The sequence below is a fragment of the Protomyctophum bolini genome (assembly GCF_963924005.1).
Source record: "Protomyctophum bolini genome assembly, chromosome: 16".
Classification (NCBI taxonomy): Eukaryota; Metazoa; Chordata; class Actinopteri; order Myctophiformes; family Myctophidae; genus Protomyctophum; species Protomyctophum bolini.
Window position 1 is genome coordinate 41,014,807 of NC_137877.1, and position 20,565 is coordinate 41,035,371.

The 20,565-nt window shown below is 45.6% G+C and overlaps 1 protein-coding gene across 1 annotated transcript; it reads right to left on the reverse strand.

Moving 5' to 3' along the window:
* Positions 1–3,783: 3,783 nt before the first annotated feature.
* Positions 3,784–16,312, reverse strand: LOC308330441 (ribonuclease inhibitor-like). Its single transcript, XM_080785292.1, has 3 exons — positions 16,073–16,312; positions 4,162–4,338; positions 3,784–3,837 (listed from the first exon to the last, which is right to left on the reverse strand). The coding sequence occupies exons 1-3, from the start codon at positions 16,288–16,290 to the stop codon at positions 3,813–3,815; spliced, it is 420 nt and encodes a 139-aa protein (XP_080641418.1). The 5' UTR covers positions 16,291–16,312; the 3' UTR covers positions 3,784–3,812.
* Between the last annotated feature and the right edge of the window lie 4,253 nt (positions 16,313–20,565).

The window sequence follows — 20,565 nt, forward strand, 5'->3', positions numbered from 1 at the left end:
AATGAGTGTTACTCGAGTTGCACCGTGCTGTGGCGTGCCGCGTCGCAGACACGGGCTAAACAGAAAATAAACAAACAATAAGCAATGTCGGCTGACGTGCTGGGAGCGGGCAGCGCTATGCTTGCCGTCACTAGCACTGCAGCATAGCATACAATTCAATTAAATTCATGCATGGGAATCAAACAGTGTAAGCTGGCAAAGAGACCCGAACTTATCCGTTCAGCTTTGACCAGTGCTGAACGGGACGCTATCAGGTCACCGATCGTAGCACGCAACCGTGTGTGTGGCAGGGAAGCAGCGTGCACGCAGCCTATGCGCACAGGGGTTGTTTGCTTACCTTTGTTAGTTCGTTCCCACGGGGAAAAGAAGATGTAAAGTCGATGATAAGAGTCGCAGTTCCTGGAGGGCGAACGCGCGCGTCGCTACTCCGACCAATAATGGTCACGGGACTACCAGCGACTCAATAGTTCTGTAACAATGCAGTTCAATTCTGCTGTAGAACTCTGTACTGTGTACAACTTGCGCAGCGAGAAGAAATTAGGGACTGAGCCCCAGGTGACTGCCGGAAGATATAGACTACTCCGGGGGTCATCACGGGGTCAAAATTTACATTGTTGGTATAAAATACTCGACTGCGCATGCGCGAAGGGACGTATTCAGTGCTTAAAGCACCGCCTCTGGCGGTTAGCAGGGACGAAATAGAACAGAAGTGATCAAAATAAATGTGGTAAATGTATCTTACTTTAGAACTTCCAGTCTACAGTGTGGGCTCTTCAGTGAAGCACAGAGTCCTGAGTCCTGCAGGTCGATTTCACTGAGGTCCAATTCTCTCAAATGGGAAGGATTAGAGCCGAGAGCTGAAGACACATCTTCAACGTCTGTCTTTCTGAGTTTACAGCCAGCAAGTCTGTGAATGATGATTAAATAAGAGATTATCAAAACAAATTATACCTAAATAATCATATCTGAACTTGGGAGACCCCTACCTGACAAGTACTTGGAATTAAAGGCATTACTTTCAGTTTCACTGATACATATTATGAAAATAGCCAAACTACAAGCTCACAATGCCTCACAGTGAGCTTGTAGATCAGCTATTTTCACAATGTTTGCGACTTTCTTCCGTAATATTTGACAATTTGGTTTTAAAAATGTTTTAAAAGTAATTTAATTGTACCTTAAAGCCTAAACCACACCAAAGGGTCGGGTCGGGACAAAACCTTTTCTTTCTTTTTGTTTTTACATCAAACACACCAATGCAACTCAAAGAGTTTCATTGGTGTGGTTTATCTTTTAAAAAAAACACTTTGTCGCGACCCAACCCTTTGGTGTGGTTTGGGCTTTAGAAATGTACAGATACTCTGTATACTGTACACTTATACTGTGGTTTGTCTACTGTTCAGTGAGAAAACAATGCTGCACATTAAGCTAATCATCTGGGGACCCCCTTGGGGGTCCAGACCCTCAGTTTGGGAACCACAGACCTAGACTAATAGAATGATAATTGATTAGTACAGTAGGTAGATGCAGACTATTGATTATGTATTAATGCGTACCACGGTAAAGCTCGATAACTGTGGCGTAGCTACAAGGGGTTGAACGTCGGAAATAGCCGATCTGCAAGCTCACAAGTGTTGTGCCCTCGACGTGCTGTGATTCAATTCAGTTCAATTTTATTAAAGTGTCGACTCACAACAAGTTGTCTCAAGACACTTTACATGTAGAGCAGAGAACCAACATAGATCCCACCCTGAGCATTAAGACATTTGGAGACAGTGAGCTTGTAGATCAGCTATTTTCGGTGCACAACCACGTTGTATGTCGAAGTAGCCTATACATTTGCCTTAAAGGGATATTACACGATCAATATCAAGCTTATTATTAATACATTCTCACCACAGCATTCATATTATATTCACACAATACAGTGCATAATAAACAGAAGTGATTAAAATGAATGTGGCAAATGTATCTTACTTTAGAACTTCCAGTCTACAGTGTGGGCTCTTCAGTGAAGCACAGAGTCCTGAGTCCTGCAGGTCGTTTTCACTGAGGTCCAATTCTCTCAAATGGGAAGGATTAGAGCTGAGAGCTGAAGACACATCTTCAACGTCTGTCTTTCTGAGTTCACAGCCAGCAAGTCTGTGAATGCAGATTAAATAAGATATTATAAAAATGATACCTAAACAATTATTTGAACTGAGGACCCAATAACCTGACAAGCAAGAACTGTAGGCATTTAATTTAGTTTGACTCGGCTGCACAGATACATGTTGTGTTTGCGTCTTCCGTAATATTCGCCAATTTAACAAATTGGTTTTAAAAATATTTTAAAAGTCATTACATTGAAATGTGCAGATACTATTCTGTATACACTTAAACTGTATGTTGGTGTGTTTACTGTTGAGTGAGAAACCACACTAGTTGCACATTAAGCTAATCATCTGGGGACCCCCTTGGGGGTCCCGACCCTCAGTTTGGGAACCACAGGCCTAGACTAATATACTGATATTTGATTGGTACAGTAGGTAGATGCAGGATATTGATTATGTGTTGATCTGTTGCGTACTTCGGTAAAGCTTGATAACTGTGGCGTAGCTACAACGGGTCGCACGTATAAAATAGACAATCATACGAGCTCACAAGCGTTGCGTCCTCGACGCGTTGTGAGTTTGTACATCAGCTGTTTATGGTGTGTAATCCAGTTGTATGACGAAGTAGCTCAGAAGCTTATACATTTGCCTTAAAGGATTAATAGACTTATTACTTAAACATATTTGGGTAATTTTAACATCTACTCAGGCCCATAAGCTTGGGTTACCTGCATGATATCAAGCTTATTAATATTCTCACCACAGCAATCATATTATATTCACATAACACAGTACATAATAAAACAGAAGTGATCAAAATAAATGTGGTAAATGTATCTTACTTTAGAACTTCCAGTCTACAGTGTGGGCTCTTCAGTGAAGCACAGAGTCCTGAGTCCTGCAGGTCGTTTTCACTGAGGTCCAATTCTCTCAAATGGGAAGGATTAGAGCTGAGAGCTGAAGACACAGCTTCAACGTCTGTCTTTCTGAGTTCACAGCCAGCAAGTCTGTGAATGCAGATTAAATAAGAGAAATCAAAACAAATTATACCTAAATAATCATATCTGAACTAGGGAGACCCCTACCTGACAAGTACTTGGAATTATAGGCATTGCTTTCAGTTTCACTGATACATATTATGAAAATAGCCAAACTACAAGCTCACAATGCCTCACAGTGAGCTTGTAGATCAGCTATTTTCACAATGTTTGCGACTTTCTTCTGTAATATTTGACAATTTGGTTTTAAAAATGTTTTAAAAGTGATTTAATTGTACCTTAAATCCAAACCAAAGGGTCGGGTCGGGACAAAACCTTTTCTTTCTTTTTGTTTTTACATCAACCACACCAATGCAACTCAATGAGTTTCATTGGTGTGGTTTATCTTAAAAAATAAACACTTTGTCCCGACCCAACCCTTTGGTGTGGTTTGGGCTTTAGAAATGTACAGATACTCTGTATACTGTACACTTATACTGTTGGTTTGTCTACTTTTCAGTGAGAAAACAATGCTGCACATTAAGCTAATCCTCTGGGGACCCCCTTGGGGGTCCAGACCCTCAGTTTGGGAACCACAGACCTAGACTAATAGAATGATAATTGATTAGTACAGTAGGTAGATGCAGACTATTGATTATGTATTAATGCGTACCACGGTAAAGCTCGATAACTGTGGCGTAGCTACAAGGGGTTGAACGTCGAAGATAGCCGATCTGCAAGCTCACAAGTGTTGTGTCCTCGACGGGCTGTGATTCAATTCAGTTCAATTTTATTAAAGTGTCGACTCACAATAAGTTGTCTCAAGACACTTTACATGTAGAGCAGAGAACCAACATAGATCCCACCCTGAGCATTAAGACATTTGGAGACAGTGAGCTTGTAGATCAGCTATTTTCGGTGTGCAACCACGTTGTATGTCGAAGTAGCTTATACATTTGCCTTAAAGGGATATTACGCGTTGAATATCAAGCTTATTAATACATTCTCACCACAGCAATCATATTATATTCACATAATACAGTGCATAATAAACAGAAGTGATTAAAATTCATGTGGTAAATGTATCTTACTTTAGAACTTCCAGTCTACAGTGTGGGCTCTTCAGTGAAGCACAGAGCAGCTCCACTAGTCCTGAGTCCTGCAGGTCGTTTTCACTGAGGTCCAATTCTCTCAAATGGGAAGGATTAGAGCTGAGAGCTGAAGCCACAACTTCAACGTCTGTCTTTCTGAGTTTACAGCCAACAAGTCTGTGAATGCAGATTAAATAAGAGATTATAAAAACAAATGATACCTAGTTCACTGTCATTGAAGTTAACTAAAACATCTCCTATCTAGTTATCCAGAGATATATCACCACTTGACAACACAGAATGACTGTACGGTCTGTACAGAGGAAGATAGACATTTTGATATCAAAGACTTCAACCAGCAGTTGAAGGAGTGAAATGAAGACTGAACAACAACATTGGATATTTACTGACTAAACGTTGTAAAAGCTTTACAAACAAGCTGCTGGAGACCAGCATTCAGTCTCTATTTCTATTCCCTGTCTCCTCAAGCTGGGCCACAGATGAGGCTTTACTGTTAGTTTGAATTTACCCCAATATTATAATATTGCATAACCTACAATATTATAACATTTCATAACCTACACAATGTTATAAGTCCAGTGTTGTTTTGGCAGCATTGATTTTAGTTTTAGTCATAGTCTCTTGAATAGCTTTCATTTAGTTTTAGTGACATATTAGTCACCTGGAATGTTTTAGTTTTTAGTCTAGTTTTAGTCGACTAAATGTCATAAGATTTTAGTCGACTAATTCTACAGTTGATTTAGTCGACAAAAATGTATTGTGGCGGGCCTTGATGCCGTCATAATGACAGATTTTTGCTGAAAATAGTCGCTCTACAAGCTCACAACAGGTCGCAGCATTGTGAGCTTGTATAAGAATTAGGAAAGAATTATCCAATGTGGTACTTTTTTCTTTTCTTTTTTGTTAACCCAAGAAAAGGAAATGAGCAGCTCCAAACGTTGCATCAAACATATGCACAGATATAAGAAGTGTCTTATATTATTAATATTGATCCTTTTCACAAGCAATAACTGTTAACTTATGCTCCTTTAACGGAGTAATTAAAATAACCATGGCAGTTAAAATATCATTATTGAATCTGGAGCTTAGACAAACTATGTTGCTTATAACGTAGGTTACGTAGGTAACCACGGTTATGTGAGCGATTGGATCACTCCAATATATGATAGTTCCGTCCGCAGGCGGAGCGTCGAGCGGACTTACCGATGATCCCGTGCTAACAGCCACGGGAAAATGACGTGTGAGTGAGGCACCGCCTCCCGAGGTTACTTTGCTCGCACACGTCATTTCCCCTTCCTCGTACCCTTTCCGAGGCGCGATAGATCACCGCGACTATAATTGGAGTGATCCAATCGCTCACATAACCGTGGTTACCTACGTAACCTACGTTATGTAGCGCTATATTGGATCACTCCAATATATGATAGTACACTACCAGATCAGTCGGGGACCTATCAATGAGAACAAGAGCCAGGCCCTCCCGGTGGGAGCGGCCAGCCCCAGCTCAATCACAAAGAGGGGCCCACTGTCTCCGAAGGAGCAGAGGCCACCCCTAAAACGGCTTGTTCCAACCGGTTCTCAGGGACCACATTGACGCGGTAGAACCTGGTGAAGGTACTAGGCGACGTCCAGCTGGCTGAGGCACAGATGTCCGAAAGGGGGACACCCTTAAGCTGCGCCCAAGAAGTAGCCATGCCCCGAACCGAGTGCGCCACCACCGCGGGCGGCAGAACCTGCCCCACCGAGTGGTAAGCACAGGCAATTGTATCAACAAGCCAATGTGAGAGTCTTTGCTTTGAGAGGCCTTGGCCCAAGACTCTATCACCGTAGCATACGAAGAGCTGATCAGTCAGTCTGACCGCCTTCGTTCGCACGACGTAGGCGTCCAGAGCCCTCACCGGGCAGAGGACGTGAGGAGCATCACCCGAGCCCTCCCCACTCAAGGGAGGGACATAGGCAGACAGGTGAAGAGGCCGATTCACATGTCCCACGGACAGAACCTTCGGCAGAAAGGAGGAATTGGGTCGCAAAGTAACACTCGCTTTACCAGGACCCATCTGGAGACACTCTGCGCTCACCGAGAGCGCGTGGAGCTCCCCCACCCTCTTTGCAGAGGTGACTGCCAAGAGAAACGCAGCTTTCCATGAAAGGTGCTGAAGAGAGGCAGTATCCAGGGGCTCGAAGGGAGGTTTCCCGAGTGCTGAGAGCACCAAGCCAAGGTCCCAAGTGGGGACCTGAAGAGTCTTCACTGGGCGGAGGCGCCTTACTCCTTTCATAAAGCGTGACAGCAATGGATGCTTACCCAGCTGTCCGTCAAAGCCATCAGAATGGCATGCAGAGATAGCGGCCATATACACCTTTAGAGTGTTGGCCGCCCTGCCCTCGTCCAGCAGTGACTGCAGAAAGTGTAGCACAATCTGAACGTCACAGTGCTCCGGGTCAGCACCACAGGTCGCGCACCAAGTGCGGAACCGGCGCCAACAAACCTGGTATGTTGCAACCGTAGACGGGGCTCTGGAACTCTGCAGCGTATGTAGAACTCCCTCTGGGAGACCTAGACCCGACCACCTGCGCCTCTCAGGGGCCAAGCCCATAGCTGGAGGCGATCGGGGCGGGGGTGCCACAGGGCTCCCTGAGCCTGCGAAAGCAGGTCGGGCCTCTGAGGCAACTGCCACGGTGTCCCCGCGACCAGAGACAGTAGCACCCTGAACCAAGGGCGTCTCGGCCAGCGTGGGGCTATCAGAAGCAACCGATGTCCCTCCCTCCCGACTCTGTCCAGCGTAGCCTGGATCAGGGGAAATGGAGGGAAGGCATAGAGCCGCGTCAGCGGCCAGTCGTGAGCCAAGGCATCCAGGCCCAGAGGCCCTGGAGGATTTGCCAGTGAGAACCAACTGGGGCAGTGAGCGGTTTCCTGGGAGGCAAACAGGTCCACCTGTGCCCTCCCGAACCTGTTCCACAGTTGTTGCACGACCTGAGGGTGGAGACGCCAGTCCCCCTCTCTCGGTCCGTCTCTGGACAGCATGTCCGCTGCAGAGTTCTGGACCCCCGGGACATACGTGGCCCGAAGAGATGGGAAGTGAGCCTGAGCCCAAACTAAGAGCTCCCGCGTCATCTCGTGGAGACGGCGGGACCTCAACCCACCTTGATGGTTGATGTAGGCTACAACCGAGGTGTTGTCTGACCGCACCAACACATGCCGGCCTTCCAGATGCCGAAGAAAATGCCGAAGCGCCAGGCACACAGCTCTGAGCTCCAGCGCATTGATATGTTGGACAGACCATGGCGGACTCCAGCGGCCGCTGGCCGCCATGCCCCTGTGCACAGCGCCCCAACCTTCCAGAGAGGCATCGGTGCACACCAGTTCCCTGCGTGTCATCCTGCTGAGCGCCCTCCCTGACTCCAAGAAGGAGCGGGCACGCCACAGAGTGAGTGCGAGCACACAGTACTTCGTCACCAGGAGACGACGATGTCTGTGTCGCCGCCGATGCAGCTTGTGGGCATTGAACCACCGCTGCAGCGGCCTGAGATGAAGGAGACCTAAGGGGACCAGCGACGAGGCCGCTGTTAGCAAGCCCAGTAGGCGTTGGCAGTCCCCGACGGACACTGTCCGTCCCAGGCGGAACCGGAGGAGAAAGGACAGAATCGTCTCGACTCTCTTGGCGGGCAGACTCGCCCTCATGAGAGATGAGTTTATAGCCATCCCCACGAAGACCACGTCTTGTGAAGGGGACAAACGGCTCTTCTTCTCGTTCAGGACCAACCCTAGCTCCTGGATGTGTTTTAACAGGAGGCTGGTGTCCCTGGCTGCGTGCTCCATGGACGGAGCACAGAGGAGCCAGTCGTCGAGATAATTCAGCACCTGAATGCCCATGGAGGAGAGGGGCTCCAGAACCGCATCCATGCATTTTGTGAAGGTGCGTGGTGCAAGAGAAAGCCCGAAGGGAAGTACCTGGTATTCGTAGGACTCTCCTTCGAAGGCGAACCGGAGGTATTTCCAGTGGCTTGGATGGATGGGCACTTGGAAATACGCGTCCTTCAAATCCAGGGTGGTGAACCACAGTCCCTCGGACATGGCCTGCAACACCCGGGCTGGGGACAGCATCTTGAACGTCAGGTCCTTCAGGCGGCAGTTGAGGCTGCGCAGATCCAGAATGGGACGGTAGCCCCCGTCCTTCTTTGGAATGATGAAGTACCTGGAGTAGAACCCATCGAGCCGTTCTGAAGGCTCTAACTTCCTGATCGCTCTCTTGGCGATGAGCGCGATGATCTCCAGCCGGAGAGCCACCCGCTTCGCAGGATCGGACACAGTAGTCTCTCGAATGCCCCTGTAGGGCGGTGGCCGACAACGGAATTGGAGTTTGTACCCTCTTAGGACTGTGTCCAACACCCAAGGGGACTCCACACGCTCCTCCCAGATTGCCCTTTGGGCCTGGGAGAAGCGGCCGATGCCGACCACGCAGCAGTCAGGTAGACTGCTGGAGGCCTGGGTTCTTCCTTGAGGATCGGCCTCGCCCGGCAGAGGGGCCTCCACCCCCTCTGTTCTGGCGACGCCGTCTCCCTCGTCCCCGGTTACCCTGCCACTGCCCCTGGGGCTGGGCTTGGTACCGGTGGGCCTGGGCTTGGGGTTGGCGAGGAGCCGGACCAAGGCGTTGCTGCAAGCCGGTTGAGAGTCCTCGGCGTGCCTGCGACCATGACCTCTTGGGCGCAGGCCTTGCACGTGGCTGAGAGGTCTCTCGAAACTTAACCAAGGTCTCCCTGTCCCTGCGTAAGTTCTCCGCTTTGCGAAGTATGTCGTCCACCCCTGTGCCAAAGGTAATGCCTGGTGTTAGGGGGAGGCTACAGAAAGCCTTCTGTACGTGAGGCTCTAGGCCTGACAGGGACAACCAGAGCTGACGGCGCGATTCCACCACCGAGGCCACTGCCTGGCCGTTGGCTCGCACTAATTCGGACTGCAGAAGACCCAGAAGCCTGGATACTTCCATTGCCTCGTCCGTCCAACGCTGTTCGGACCCTTGGAGCTTGGGGAGCAAGTGCGCCAAGTAGGTGCCCAGCAGCATGGCTGCATTATTAAGGCGTGCCATGACCGCAAGGACATTAAAGGTCCTGTTCAGGAGCTGTTCACTGGTCTTCTCCAGGCCAGGCTTCAGCTGAGGGCCCTTGCCTCCAATGATCTCAGCATCAGTGAGGAACGTAGCCGCCACAACATTATCCATAGCAGGATATGCATCAATCCCCATGGCATCCTGGTTGGCCATGCGGGTCCATGGAGCGGTCTCTCTAGAGGAGCGAAAACGAGCCTGTGGCCCGGACTTCCCCATCCTGGACCAGCTTTCGCTGAACGCCGCAGCAAACTGCGGACACATGGGGATCTGCGCCTTGACGTCATCTGGATCTGCCCACTCAAGGCCCAAAGTACTCGCCACTCTTTCCAAGAGAAAGCGCATAGACTCCGTAGTTGTAAATGGCTCCTCTGAGCCAGCAACTGAAGGTTCGTCGTAAAGTGAGGCGCTCTCAAGGAGATCCGGATCGTCTGGGGCGAAGACAGTCACGACGTTGTCGTCGTCAGCGACGTCCAGAGCGTCTACATCTTGGCGTAGGCACTGAGCTCTACGCTCGAGTGTATCCAGCTCCACCCTAGGGTGTTTGGTAGCTGGCGGGCCCATAGCAGGGAGATCCCCACCTTTGGCGGGGTCTCGCCCGTCAACCCCCACACCCACAGCCTGTGCCACAGGTGCAGAGCGGCTCTCCCGCACCGTCCCCGACGGGGGGAGATCGCCGGTATCGGGGGGGGGGCCTTGCTGTTCGGCCATATTCTCCATGGCCTCTAGCCGGGCCGCACGGAGTCTATCTCCCAGTAGGTCGCAGGCTTGACACCGCATAGGGTCTGCAACCGCTGCGCGTGCATGCCCTAGACCCAGACAACGGAAGCAGGCACGGTGCCCGTCCCCGACGGGCATCGGCGCCTTACATGAGGTACAGTGGAAGGTCATGCCGCCACAATGTGACCCTCAAATCACACACTGTATATTAGCCCTAGGCTTACACGTGTGACCAGACAGAAAATATTAAATATACAGTTACTGCGTAACGTATGAAATATATATCTAAGCCGTATCACCCACCGTACATTGGCCCTTGGCTCGTACGGGTGCCGGCACAGAAAGAGATAATAAGTATACAGATAAACAGTTACTTGTGAACTCACAAATGTATAAAGCTTTGTCACACACCATATATTGGCCTAGCTTTAGCTCATATGGGTGACAGCACCGAGAGAGTTAAATATACAGATGAACAGTTACTATTGAACTTACAAATGTATAACGCTTTGTCACACACCGTACATTGGCCCTTGGCTCGTACGGGTGACAGGACAGAATTATTATATAACCAGTTACCCTTGTAACGTATATAATATACAGTATAATTATCACACGCCGTATACTGGCCCTTGGCTCATACGGGTGATACAGACAACAGTCAACTGTGCAACATATAAACCTACAAGGCTGTATCGTACACCGTACACTGGCCCTTGGCTCGTACGAGTGACGGCACCGAAAGAGTTAAGTATACAGATAAAGTTACTTGTGAACTTACAAATGTATAAAGCTTTGTCACACACCATATATTGGCCTAGCTTTAGCTCATATGGGTGACAGCACAGAGAGTTAAATATACTGATGAACAGTTACTCTTGAACTTACAATTGTATAACGCTTTGTCACACACCGTACATTGGCCCTTGGCTCGTACGGGTGACAGGACAGAATTATTATATAACCAGTTACCCTTGTAACGTATATAATATACAGTATAATTATCACACGCCGTATACTGGCCCTTGGCTCATACGGGTGATACAGACAACAGTCAACTGTGCAACATATAAACCTACAAGGCTGTATCGTACACCGTACACTGGCCCTTGGCTCGTACAGGTGACGCGACAGAAGTTATTATATGCCAGTTACCCGTGCAACGTATATAATATACAATATACGCTATATCACACAAAGTATATTGGCCCTTGGCTCATACTGGTGACAGCACAGAAATTATTATATACACAGACACCTGCGTGCGTATAGAATATATAATGCAAACTATGTCACACACCGTATATAGGCCCACGGCTCATACGGGTGACAGCACAGAGAGAGTTAAATATACTGCTATCTGCTATGTTAACACAATAATACCGTATCTGTATAATATACAGTCACTTGTGCAACGTATTATACTATGCAGAACCTTATCACACACCGTTCAGTAGCCCGTGGCTTTATACGGGTGATAGGACAGAAAATCAGTATTACTCAACCTACTTGTGTAACATATAACCATATACAAGATTTCAAATGCGCACCGTGTGTTAGTGTGGTGAAATTTGTAAGACACAGACCAGCTAATGATGCCTGGAACCACTGCTTGCACATGGATACATAAGTCCTGGTAATAGTGAAACATGATCAGGGTTGGGCACAGAACAGAAAGGCAAGCCAAGACAAAGGCCCATGGGTAATAAATAACTGGGGTCATTGTTAGGGGTTGAGACCCAAGGCAGTGGTCAGACCGTGGACGATCCTGATAGGCCGAGAGCCATATGAACACATGAACGCATGATAGATATAATGCCAGACAAAGAAATATCTGGGCCGGTTGTCCCCCACTCTCTACCATGTAACTGGACATGCTCCCCGACGGCATGAGGCCGTCGGAACTATGCTGTTTGCTGTGCTGTGTACTCTGAAATAAAACCAAGGAACATCATCTCGTTGTCTGTCTGCCGTGCACATTTACTCTCCTGTATGGTATTTTAATATACAACAGATGGTACCGAAACCCGACCTTCATGGTGTCTTTTTGTGCCAGTTAGGAGCAGAACCAGCGGTTTTTTATTCAGTCTAATTATTCAGTCTAATTCGAAAACGGGGAGTTTTTGTGGACGGCGACGAAGAATTTCCAGCGGGCCCGACCGTGGGTTTGTCTACGCAGCGGGGATGATGACGACGACCACCGCGATGAGGAGTGTTGCGCAACGGGGACCGAGGCCGGCCGCCAGATGGGTGGACGGTGGAGCGGCCTGCGAGCAAGCCAACATCACGCCGGCGTGAGGACAGCGGTCGCGGGCGGCGAGCAATGAGATGCAGCACGGCGCGGCGGGGCTTTCCATCTTCCATGGCCGACTGACCGATCTAAGCTGAGTGCCTTCGTGGACCTGATCGAGGGGTCTGTGATGAAGACGTTCCAGCCTTTTCTTTTCTCTTCGCGAGTGTTCCCAGCTCTGATGGTTCAGAGTTGGGAGGGGGGAGAGAAGAGATGATGACGACGACAGCGGCAGACAGCAGTGAACTTTTTCTCAACTTGGTTTTGGTGTGTTGACATTATAAGATATTCTATTATAGATATTGTTCTGTGTCATATGTGGAGTTGAAGTAATCTTGATAAAATAGCAGCTACGAATAGTTCAGTCTATTAACTACATTATATATTTCTTATATATGTGGGGCTGGAGTAATCTTGATAAAATAGCAACTACGAATAACTTCATATGATCAGTTGAGTGTCTGGACTAGGTTTATTTTTGATGACGACGACAGCGGAGAACAGCAGTGAACTTTTGCTCAACTTGTTCTGTGCAGCTGAGCGGACATTTCAAAGCAACTAGAAAGAGCGGCATACAGAAGAAGTTTCCTTTGTCATATCAGAGGCGAAGATGGACAATTCCTTCACTCTGATTACAAATTGTGCGTTGCGTTTGTTTTCAACATGAATTAATAGGCCTCATGTTGGTATGTTTGCCGTATAATTAGATAAATTGAGTCATAAGTAGCCTAATTATGAGTCAATGAGGTGTTTTCCTAGAGATATCAAGAGATATGTGTTATTATAGTTAAACTCTGGCGTTCAATGTTATTTCTTTTTATCTTTTATGGAATCACCACGGGTGGTTAATGGAATCACCGCGGGTGGTTATGGTCAGGATGAGTCCGAGGAAGTGACTCAGGGTATTCTGATATTGTGTCTATTTACTATGTACTATATCATTGGAATAGCAGAGTTTAGTGGTAAAACATGTAGGTTATTGCATATCAAAAAGTGCTCTTGTAACAATGGAGCTGCAAGCGGCATGTCTTGTTTAAATGTCAGTTAACTGTACTAATCATTGCCATTATTCATTGTTTGGGATTACTTATTTGTCAGAAAAGTGATTAAATTACGAGGCAATTGGCAGCCGAAAGTTTACAGTGTTTAAAGGGAGTTTGATTTTACTCTTTGTGGTTCTCTAGGGCTTAAAATGCGATTTCCTTATTTTTCTTTGTTTGTGCGCATAGACGTATGAGTTGAGAGTGGTCTATTGCTTTGTTGAAAGTGATGAGATATTGGTTTTCATGTGGATCTCGAGAAGAGAGGTCCATGTGATATGGTTCATTGTCCTGTAACATTTTTAGCCATAAGAGTTTGAAGTAACACGAAGAGAATTCTCCACTGATCCAAAATTGTATATCTACCCACTGTAATGAAAATCATTTATGGCAAGTAATCTTGAATGTCTGTGTTTGAAAACCATGTTGGGGAACTTCTTATACTGTAATGCTGTTATTTGTGGTGTCTTGAAGGTGTGTCCAGCTGAGGGTCAAGGGGGGTATAAGCAACAGTTATGAATATGGACTATACATTTTGTATTCAACAGACAAAGTCTGTTGAAAGGGGGGAATGTGGTGAAATTTGTAAGACACAGACCAGCTAATGATGCCTGGAACCACTGCTTGCACATGGATACATAAGTCCTGGTAATAGTGAAACATGATCAGGGTTGGGCACAGAACAGAAAGGCAAGCCAAGACAAAGGCCCATGGGTAATAAATAACTGGGGTCATTGTTAGGGGTTGAGACCCAAGGCAGTGGTCAGACCGTGGACGATCCTGATAGGCCGAGAGCCATATGAACACATGAACGCATGATAGATATAATGCCAGACAAAGAAATATCTGGGCCGGTTGTCCCCCACTCTCTACCATGTAACTGGACATGCTCCCCGACGGCATGAGGCCGTCGGAACTATGCTGTTTGCTGTGCTGTGTACTCTGAAATAAAACCAAGGAACATCATCTCGTTGTCTGTCTGCCGTGCACATTTACTCTCCTGTATGGTATTTTAATATACAACATTAGCCCTTGGCTTACACGGGCAATAGAAGCAATATAATATATACACTCTGTAATATAATATAATGGAAACCTTATCACACACCGTTTATTAGCCTTTGGCTTTATACGGAGGGACAACACAGGCAAAATAACAGGTATAGTGCTTGTGCAACTGACTTAATGTCATGTAGTGTTGGTACTCCAGCCAACTGAGTGAAATCAGCTATGTGCTTGGTGTACTGCTGAACGGTCGATTTTAATTGTTAAAGTAATAAGACGGGGAAGTGGAGAACGCGTGGCGTCTCCTTCTTTCCCTGGGAGACGAGCTAGCTGCCGAGTGGCTAGCGAGACCCGCTCCCCGTCTAGGGAAGGCGTCCGTTCCCGAAGTGAGAGCCGTGAGGGACCGGCAAAGCAGACAGACCGTCAGACAAACGAAAGACAGCTAGTCCAAACAAGGGCAACCTCCTATGACGCCGTAGCGCGAGCGACCGGCTCGTGCCACCGTAGCACGGTGGTGTTTTTAGCTAGTAGCTTCCAACACACTGATACAAGAAGGCAACTCTGAGAGGAGCCAAGCTGGCTGCTCAAAAGGAGTTATACGCTTCTTACGGTAATACCTTTAGTCCTTACCAATCGACGACGCCGAGGAAAGAAAAGAGGAAGGGGAAATGACGTGTGCGAGCAAAGTAACCTCGGGAGGCGGTGCCTCACTCACACGTCATTTTCCCGTGGCTGTTAGCACGGGATCATCGGTAAGTCCGCTCGACGCTCCGCCTGCGGACGGAACTATCATATATTGGAGTGATCCAATATAGCGCTACATAACTTAAGTTGTCCATGGATATTCAGCCATTATACAGCATTGATAATTTCATTCGCCAGCTACTACACTTAGGACAACATTATCTTTAAATTATTGCCAGGATGTGTGTTGTGCACCTTCATGCTAGACAGATGATGACACACACATGGTCCCTGGAGGATGGACCCTACAGATCATATCACACACATGGTCCCATGGAGGATGGACCCTACAGATCATATCACACACATGGTCCCATGGAGGATGGACCCTACAGATCATATCACACACATGGTCCCTGGAGGATGGACCCTACAGATCATATCACACACATGGTCCCATGGAGGATGGACCCTACAGATCATATCACACACATGGTCCCTGGAGGATGGACCCTACAGATCATATCACACACATGGTCCCTGGAGGATGGACCCTACAGATCATATCACACACATTGTCCCTGGAGGATGGACCCTACAGATCATATCACACACATGGTCCCTGGAGGATGGAGGATTAAGTGACTCCATGGCCTTTCCCTCTAGGTCAACTTTGTACCACTTTCAAAAGCTTTGGCTGCTTTTTATATTACATCGCATCGAGGGACTCCCTTTGATAATTAACCAGACCTACAAGCTGTCAATGTGTTGCGATGCAAAGCATTGTATGCTTATAGATCTGTGAGTGACACCTTTCAACTTGTTCTACTGAGTGCTTTCACCACAGTGAAGCGGATTTAACGTTGGGTATTTTGGCTGTCTTTTATGGTGTTAAAAGGGGCGTGGAACAATGCATAACAATGCAGACAATACACACAATACCACTAATCACTATTTGAAATGCAGACACCTTTTATGCCAACCTTCATTTATAATTATAGTGTTAACTGTAATGGCATTAATGGCATGTTTCTATTCACTTGACTACTAACCGAGCCTTTCTGCAGTTCCTCACAGCTGGGATCAGTCTCCTTCGCCCCTCCTCTGATGTGTTGTATTTGTCCAGGTCCAACTCTTCCAGAACCTCCTCTGACATCTGCAGCATGACGGCCAGAGCTGAACACTGGGTCTCAGAAAGTTTCTCTGTTCTGTTCTCTGACTTCAGGAACTGTTGGATCTTCTGATGTAGTGAGTGGTCGTTCATCTCCATCAGACAGTTTGGGAACCACAGACCTAGACTAATAGAGTGATAATAGATTAGTACAGTCGGTAGATGCAGACTATTGATTATGTATTAATGCGTACCACGGTAAAGCTCGATAACTGTGGCGTAGCTACAAGGGGTTGAACGTCGAAAATAGCCGATCTGCAAGCTCACAAGTGTTGTGTCCTCGACGCGCTGTGATTCAATTCAGTTCAATTTTATTAAAGTGTCGACTCACAACAAGTTGTCTCAAGACATTTTACATGTAGAGCAGAGAACCAACATAGATCCCACCCTGAGCATTAAGACATTTGGAGACAGTGAGCTTGTAGATCAGCTATTTTCGGTGCACAACCACGTTGTATGTCGAAGTAGCCTATACATTTGCCTTAAAGGGATATTACACGATCACTATCAAGCTTATTAATACATTCTCACCACAGCATTCATATTATATTCACAGAATACAGTACATAATAAAACAGAAGTGATCAAAATAAATGTGGTAAATGTATCTTACTTTAGAACTTCCAGTCTACAGTGTGGGCTCTTCAGTGAAGCACAGAGTCCTGAGTCCTGCAGGTCGTTTTCACTGAGGTCCAATTCTCTCAAATGGGAAGGATTAGAGCTGAGAGCTGAAGACACATCTTCAACGTCTGTCTTTCTGAGTTTACAGCCAGCAAGTCTGTGAATGCAGATTAAATAAGAGATTATCTTAATAATCTTTAATAATAACAATTATTTGAACTGAGGACCCAATACCCTGACAAGGAAGAATTGTAGGCATTTCATTTAGTTTGACTCGGCTGCACAGATACATGTTGTGTTTGCGTCTTCCGTAATATTCCCCAATTTACCAAATTGGTTTTAAAAATGTTTTAAAAGTCATTAAATTGTACCTTTAGAAATATGCAGATACTAGTCTGTATACACTTAAACTGTATGTTGGTGTGTTTACTGTTGAGTGAGAAACCACACTAGTTGCACATTAAGCTAATCATCTGGGGACCCGCTTGGGGGTCCAGACCCTCAGTTTGGGAACCACAGGCCTAGACTAATATAATGATATTTGATTGGTACAGTAGGTAGATGCAGGATATTGATTATGTGTTGATCTGTTGCGTACCTCGGTAAAGCGGGTCGCACATATCAAATAGACAATCTACAAGCTCACAAGTGTTGCGTCATCGACGCGTTCAACTTGTGAGCTCAGCTGTTTATGGTGTGTAATCCAGTTGTATGACGAAGTAGCTCAGACGTTTATACATTTGCCTCAAAGGATTACACTTTCAAACATATTTTGAAAGTGGCCCATAAGCTTGGGTTACCTGCATGATATCAAGCTTATAAATATTCTCACCACAGTAATCATATATATATTCACATAATACAGTGCATAATAAACAGAAGTGATTAAAATAAATGTGGTAAATGTATCTTACTTTAGAACTTCCAGTCTACAGTGTGGGCTCTTCAGTGAAGCACAGAGTCCTGAGTCCTGCAGGTCGTTTTCACTGAGGTCCAATTCTCTCAAATGGGAAGGATTAGAGCTGAGAGCTGAAGACACAACTTCAACGTCTGTCTTTCTGAGTTTACAGCCAACAAGTCTGTGAATGCAGATTAAATAAGAGATTATAAAAACAAATGATACTTCGTTCACTGTCATTGAAGTTAACTAAAACATCTCCTATCTAGTTATCCAGAGATATATCACCACTTGACAACACAGAATGTCTGTACGGTCTGTACAGAGGAAGATAGACATTTTGATATCAAAGACTTCAACCAGCAGTTGAAGGAGTGAAATGAAGACTGAACAACAACATTGGATATTTACTGACTAAACGTTGTAAAAGCTTTACAAACAAGCTACTGGAGACCAGCATTCAGTCTTATATTCTCTGTCTCCTCAAGCTGGCCCACAGATGAGGCTTTACTGTTAGTTTGAATTTACCCCAATATTATAATATTGCATAACCTACAATATTATAACATTTCATAACCTACACAATGTTATAAGTCCAGTGTTGTTTTGGCAGCATTGATTTTAGTTTTAGTCATAGTCTCTTGAATAGCTTTCATTTAGTTTTAGTGACATATTAGTCACCTGGAATGTTTTAGTTTTTAGTCTAGTTTTAGTCGACTAAATGTCATAAGATTTTAGTCGACTAATTCTACAGATGATTTAGTCGACTAAAATGTATTGTGGCGGGCCTTGATGCCGTCATAATGACAGATTTTTGCTGAAAATAGTCGCTCTACAAGCTCACAACAGGTCGCAGCATTGTGAGCTTGTATAAGAATTAGGAAAGAATTATCCAATGTGGTACTTTTTTCTTTTCTTTTTTGTTAACCCAAGAAAAGGAAATGAGCAGCTCCAAACGTTGCATCAAACATATGCACAGATATAAGAAGTGTCTTATATTATTAATATTGATCCTTTTCACAAGCAACAACTGTTAACTTATGCTCCTTTAACGGAGTAATTAAAATAACCATGGCAGTTAAAATATCATTATTGAATCTGGAGCTTAGACAAACTATGTTGCTTATAACTTATGTCGTCCATGGATATTCAGCCATTATACAGCATTGATAATTTCATTCGCCAGCTACTACACTTAGGACAACATTATCTTTAAATTATTGCCAGGATGTGTGTTGTGCACCTTCATGCTAGACAGATGATGACACACACACATGGTCCCTGGAGGATGGACCCTACAGATCATATCACACACATGGTCCCTGGAGGATGGACCCTACAGATAATATCACACACATGGTCCCTGGAGGATGGAGGATTAAGTGACTCCATGGCCTTTCCCTCTAGGTCAACTTTGTACCACTTTCAAAAGCTTTGGCTGCTTTTTATATTACATTGCATCGAGAGACTCCCTTTGATAATTAACCAGACCTACAAGCTGTCAATTTTTTGAGATGCAAAGCATTGTATGCTTATAGATCTGTGAGTGACACCTTTCAACTTGTTCTACTGAGTGCCTTCACCACAGTGAAGCGGATTTAACGTTGGGTATTTTGTCTGTCTTTTATGGTGTTAAAAGGGGTGTGGAACAATGCAGAACAATGCAGACAATACACACAATACCCATAATACCACACAATACCACTAATCACTATTTGAAATGCAGACAACCTTTATGCCAACCTTCATTTATAATTATAGTGTTAACTGTAATGGCATATTGACTCTAGGATGTTTCTATTCACTTGACTACTAACCGAGCCTTTCTGCAGTTCCTCACAGCTGGGATCAGTCTCCTTCGCCCCTCCTCTGATGTGTTGTATTTGTCCAGGTCCAACTCTTCCAGAACCTCCTCTGACATCTGCAGCATGAGGGCCAGAGCTGAACACTGGGTCTCAGACAGTTTCTCTGTTCTGTTCTCTGACTTCAGGAACTGTTGGATCTTCTGATGTAGTGAGTGGTCGTTCATCTCCATCAGACAGTTTGGGAACCACAGACCTAGACTAATAGAGTGATAATAGATTAGTACAGTAGGTAGATGCAGACTATTGATTACGTATTAATCGTACCACGGTAAAGCTAGATAACTGTGGCGTAGCTACAAGGGGTTGAATGTAAAAAATAGCCGATCTGCAAGCTCACAAGTGTTGTGTCCTCGCCGCGCCGCGCTGTGATTCAATTCAGTTCAATTCTATTAAAGTGTCGACTCACAACAAGTTCTCTCAAGACATTTTACATGTAGAGCAGAGAACCAACATAGATCTCAACCTGAGCATTAAGACATTTGGAGACAGTGAGCTTGTAGATCAGCCATTTTCGGTGCGCAACCATGTTGTATGTCGAAGTAGCCTATACATTTGCCTTAAAGGGATATTACACGTTCAATATCAAGCTTATTAATACATTCTCACCACACCATTCATATTATATTCACATAATACTGTACATAATAAAACAGAAGTGATCAAAATAAATGTGGTAAATGTATCTTACTTTAGAACTTCCAGTCTACAGTGTGGGCTCTTCAGTGAAGCACAGAGTCCTGAGTCCTGCAGGTCGTTTTCACTGAGGTCCAATTCTCTCAAATGGGAAGGATTAGAGCTGAGAGCTGAAGACACATCTTCAACGTCTGTCTTTCTGAGTTTACAGCCAGCAAGTCTGTGAATGCAGATTAAATAAGAGATTATCTTAATAATCTTTAATAATAACAATTATTTGAACTGAGGACCCAATACCCTGACAAGGAAGAATTGTAGGCATTTCCTTTAGTTTGACTCGGCTGCACAGATACATGT

Coding starts and splice junctions, on each gene's coding strand:
- LOC308330441 (XM_080785292.1), bottom strand. CDS start 16,290: ATGGAGATGAACGACCACTCACTACATCAGAAGATCCAACAGTTCCTG. Junction 4,339..16,072: donor AGGAACTGCAGAAAGGCTCG/GTTAGTAGTCAA, acceptor CTGCATTCACAG/ACTTGTTGGCTGTAAACTCA. Junction 3,838..4,161: donor TGTAGACTGGAAGTTCTAAA/GTAAGATACATT, acceptor ATTGAATCACAG/CCCGTCGAGGACACAACACT.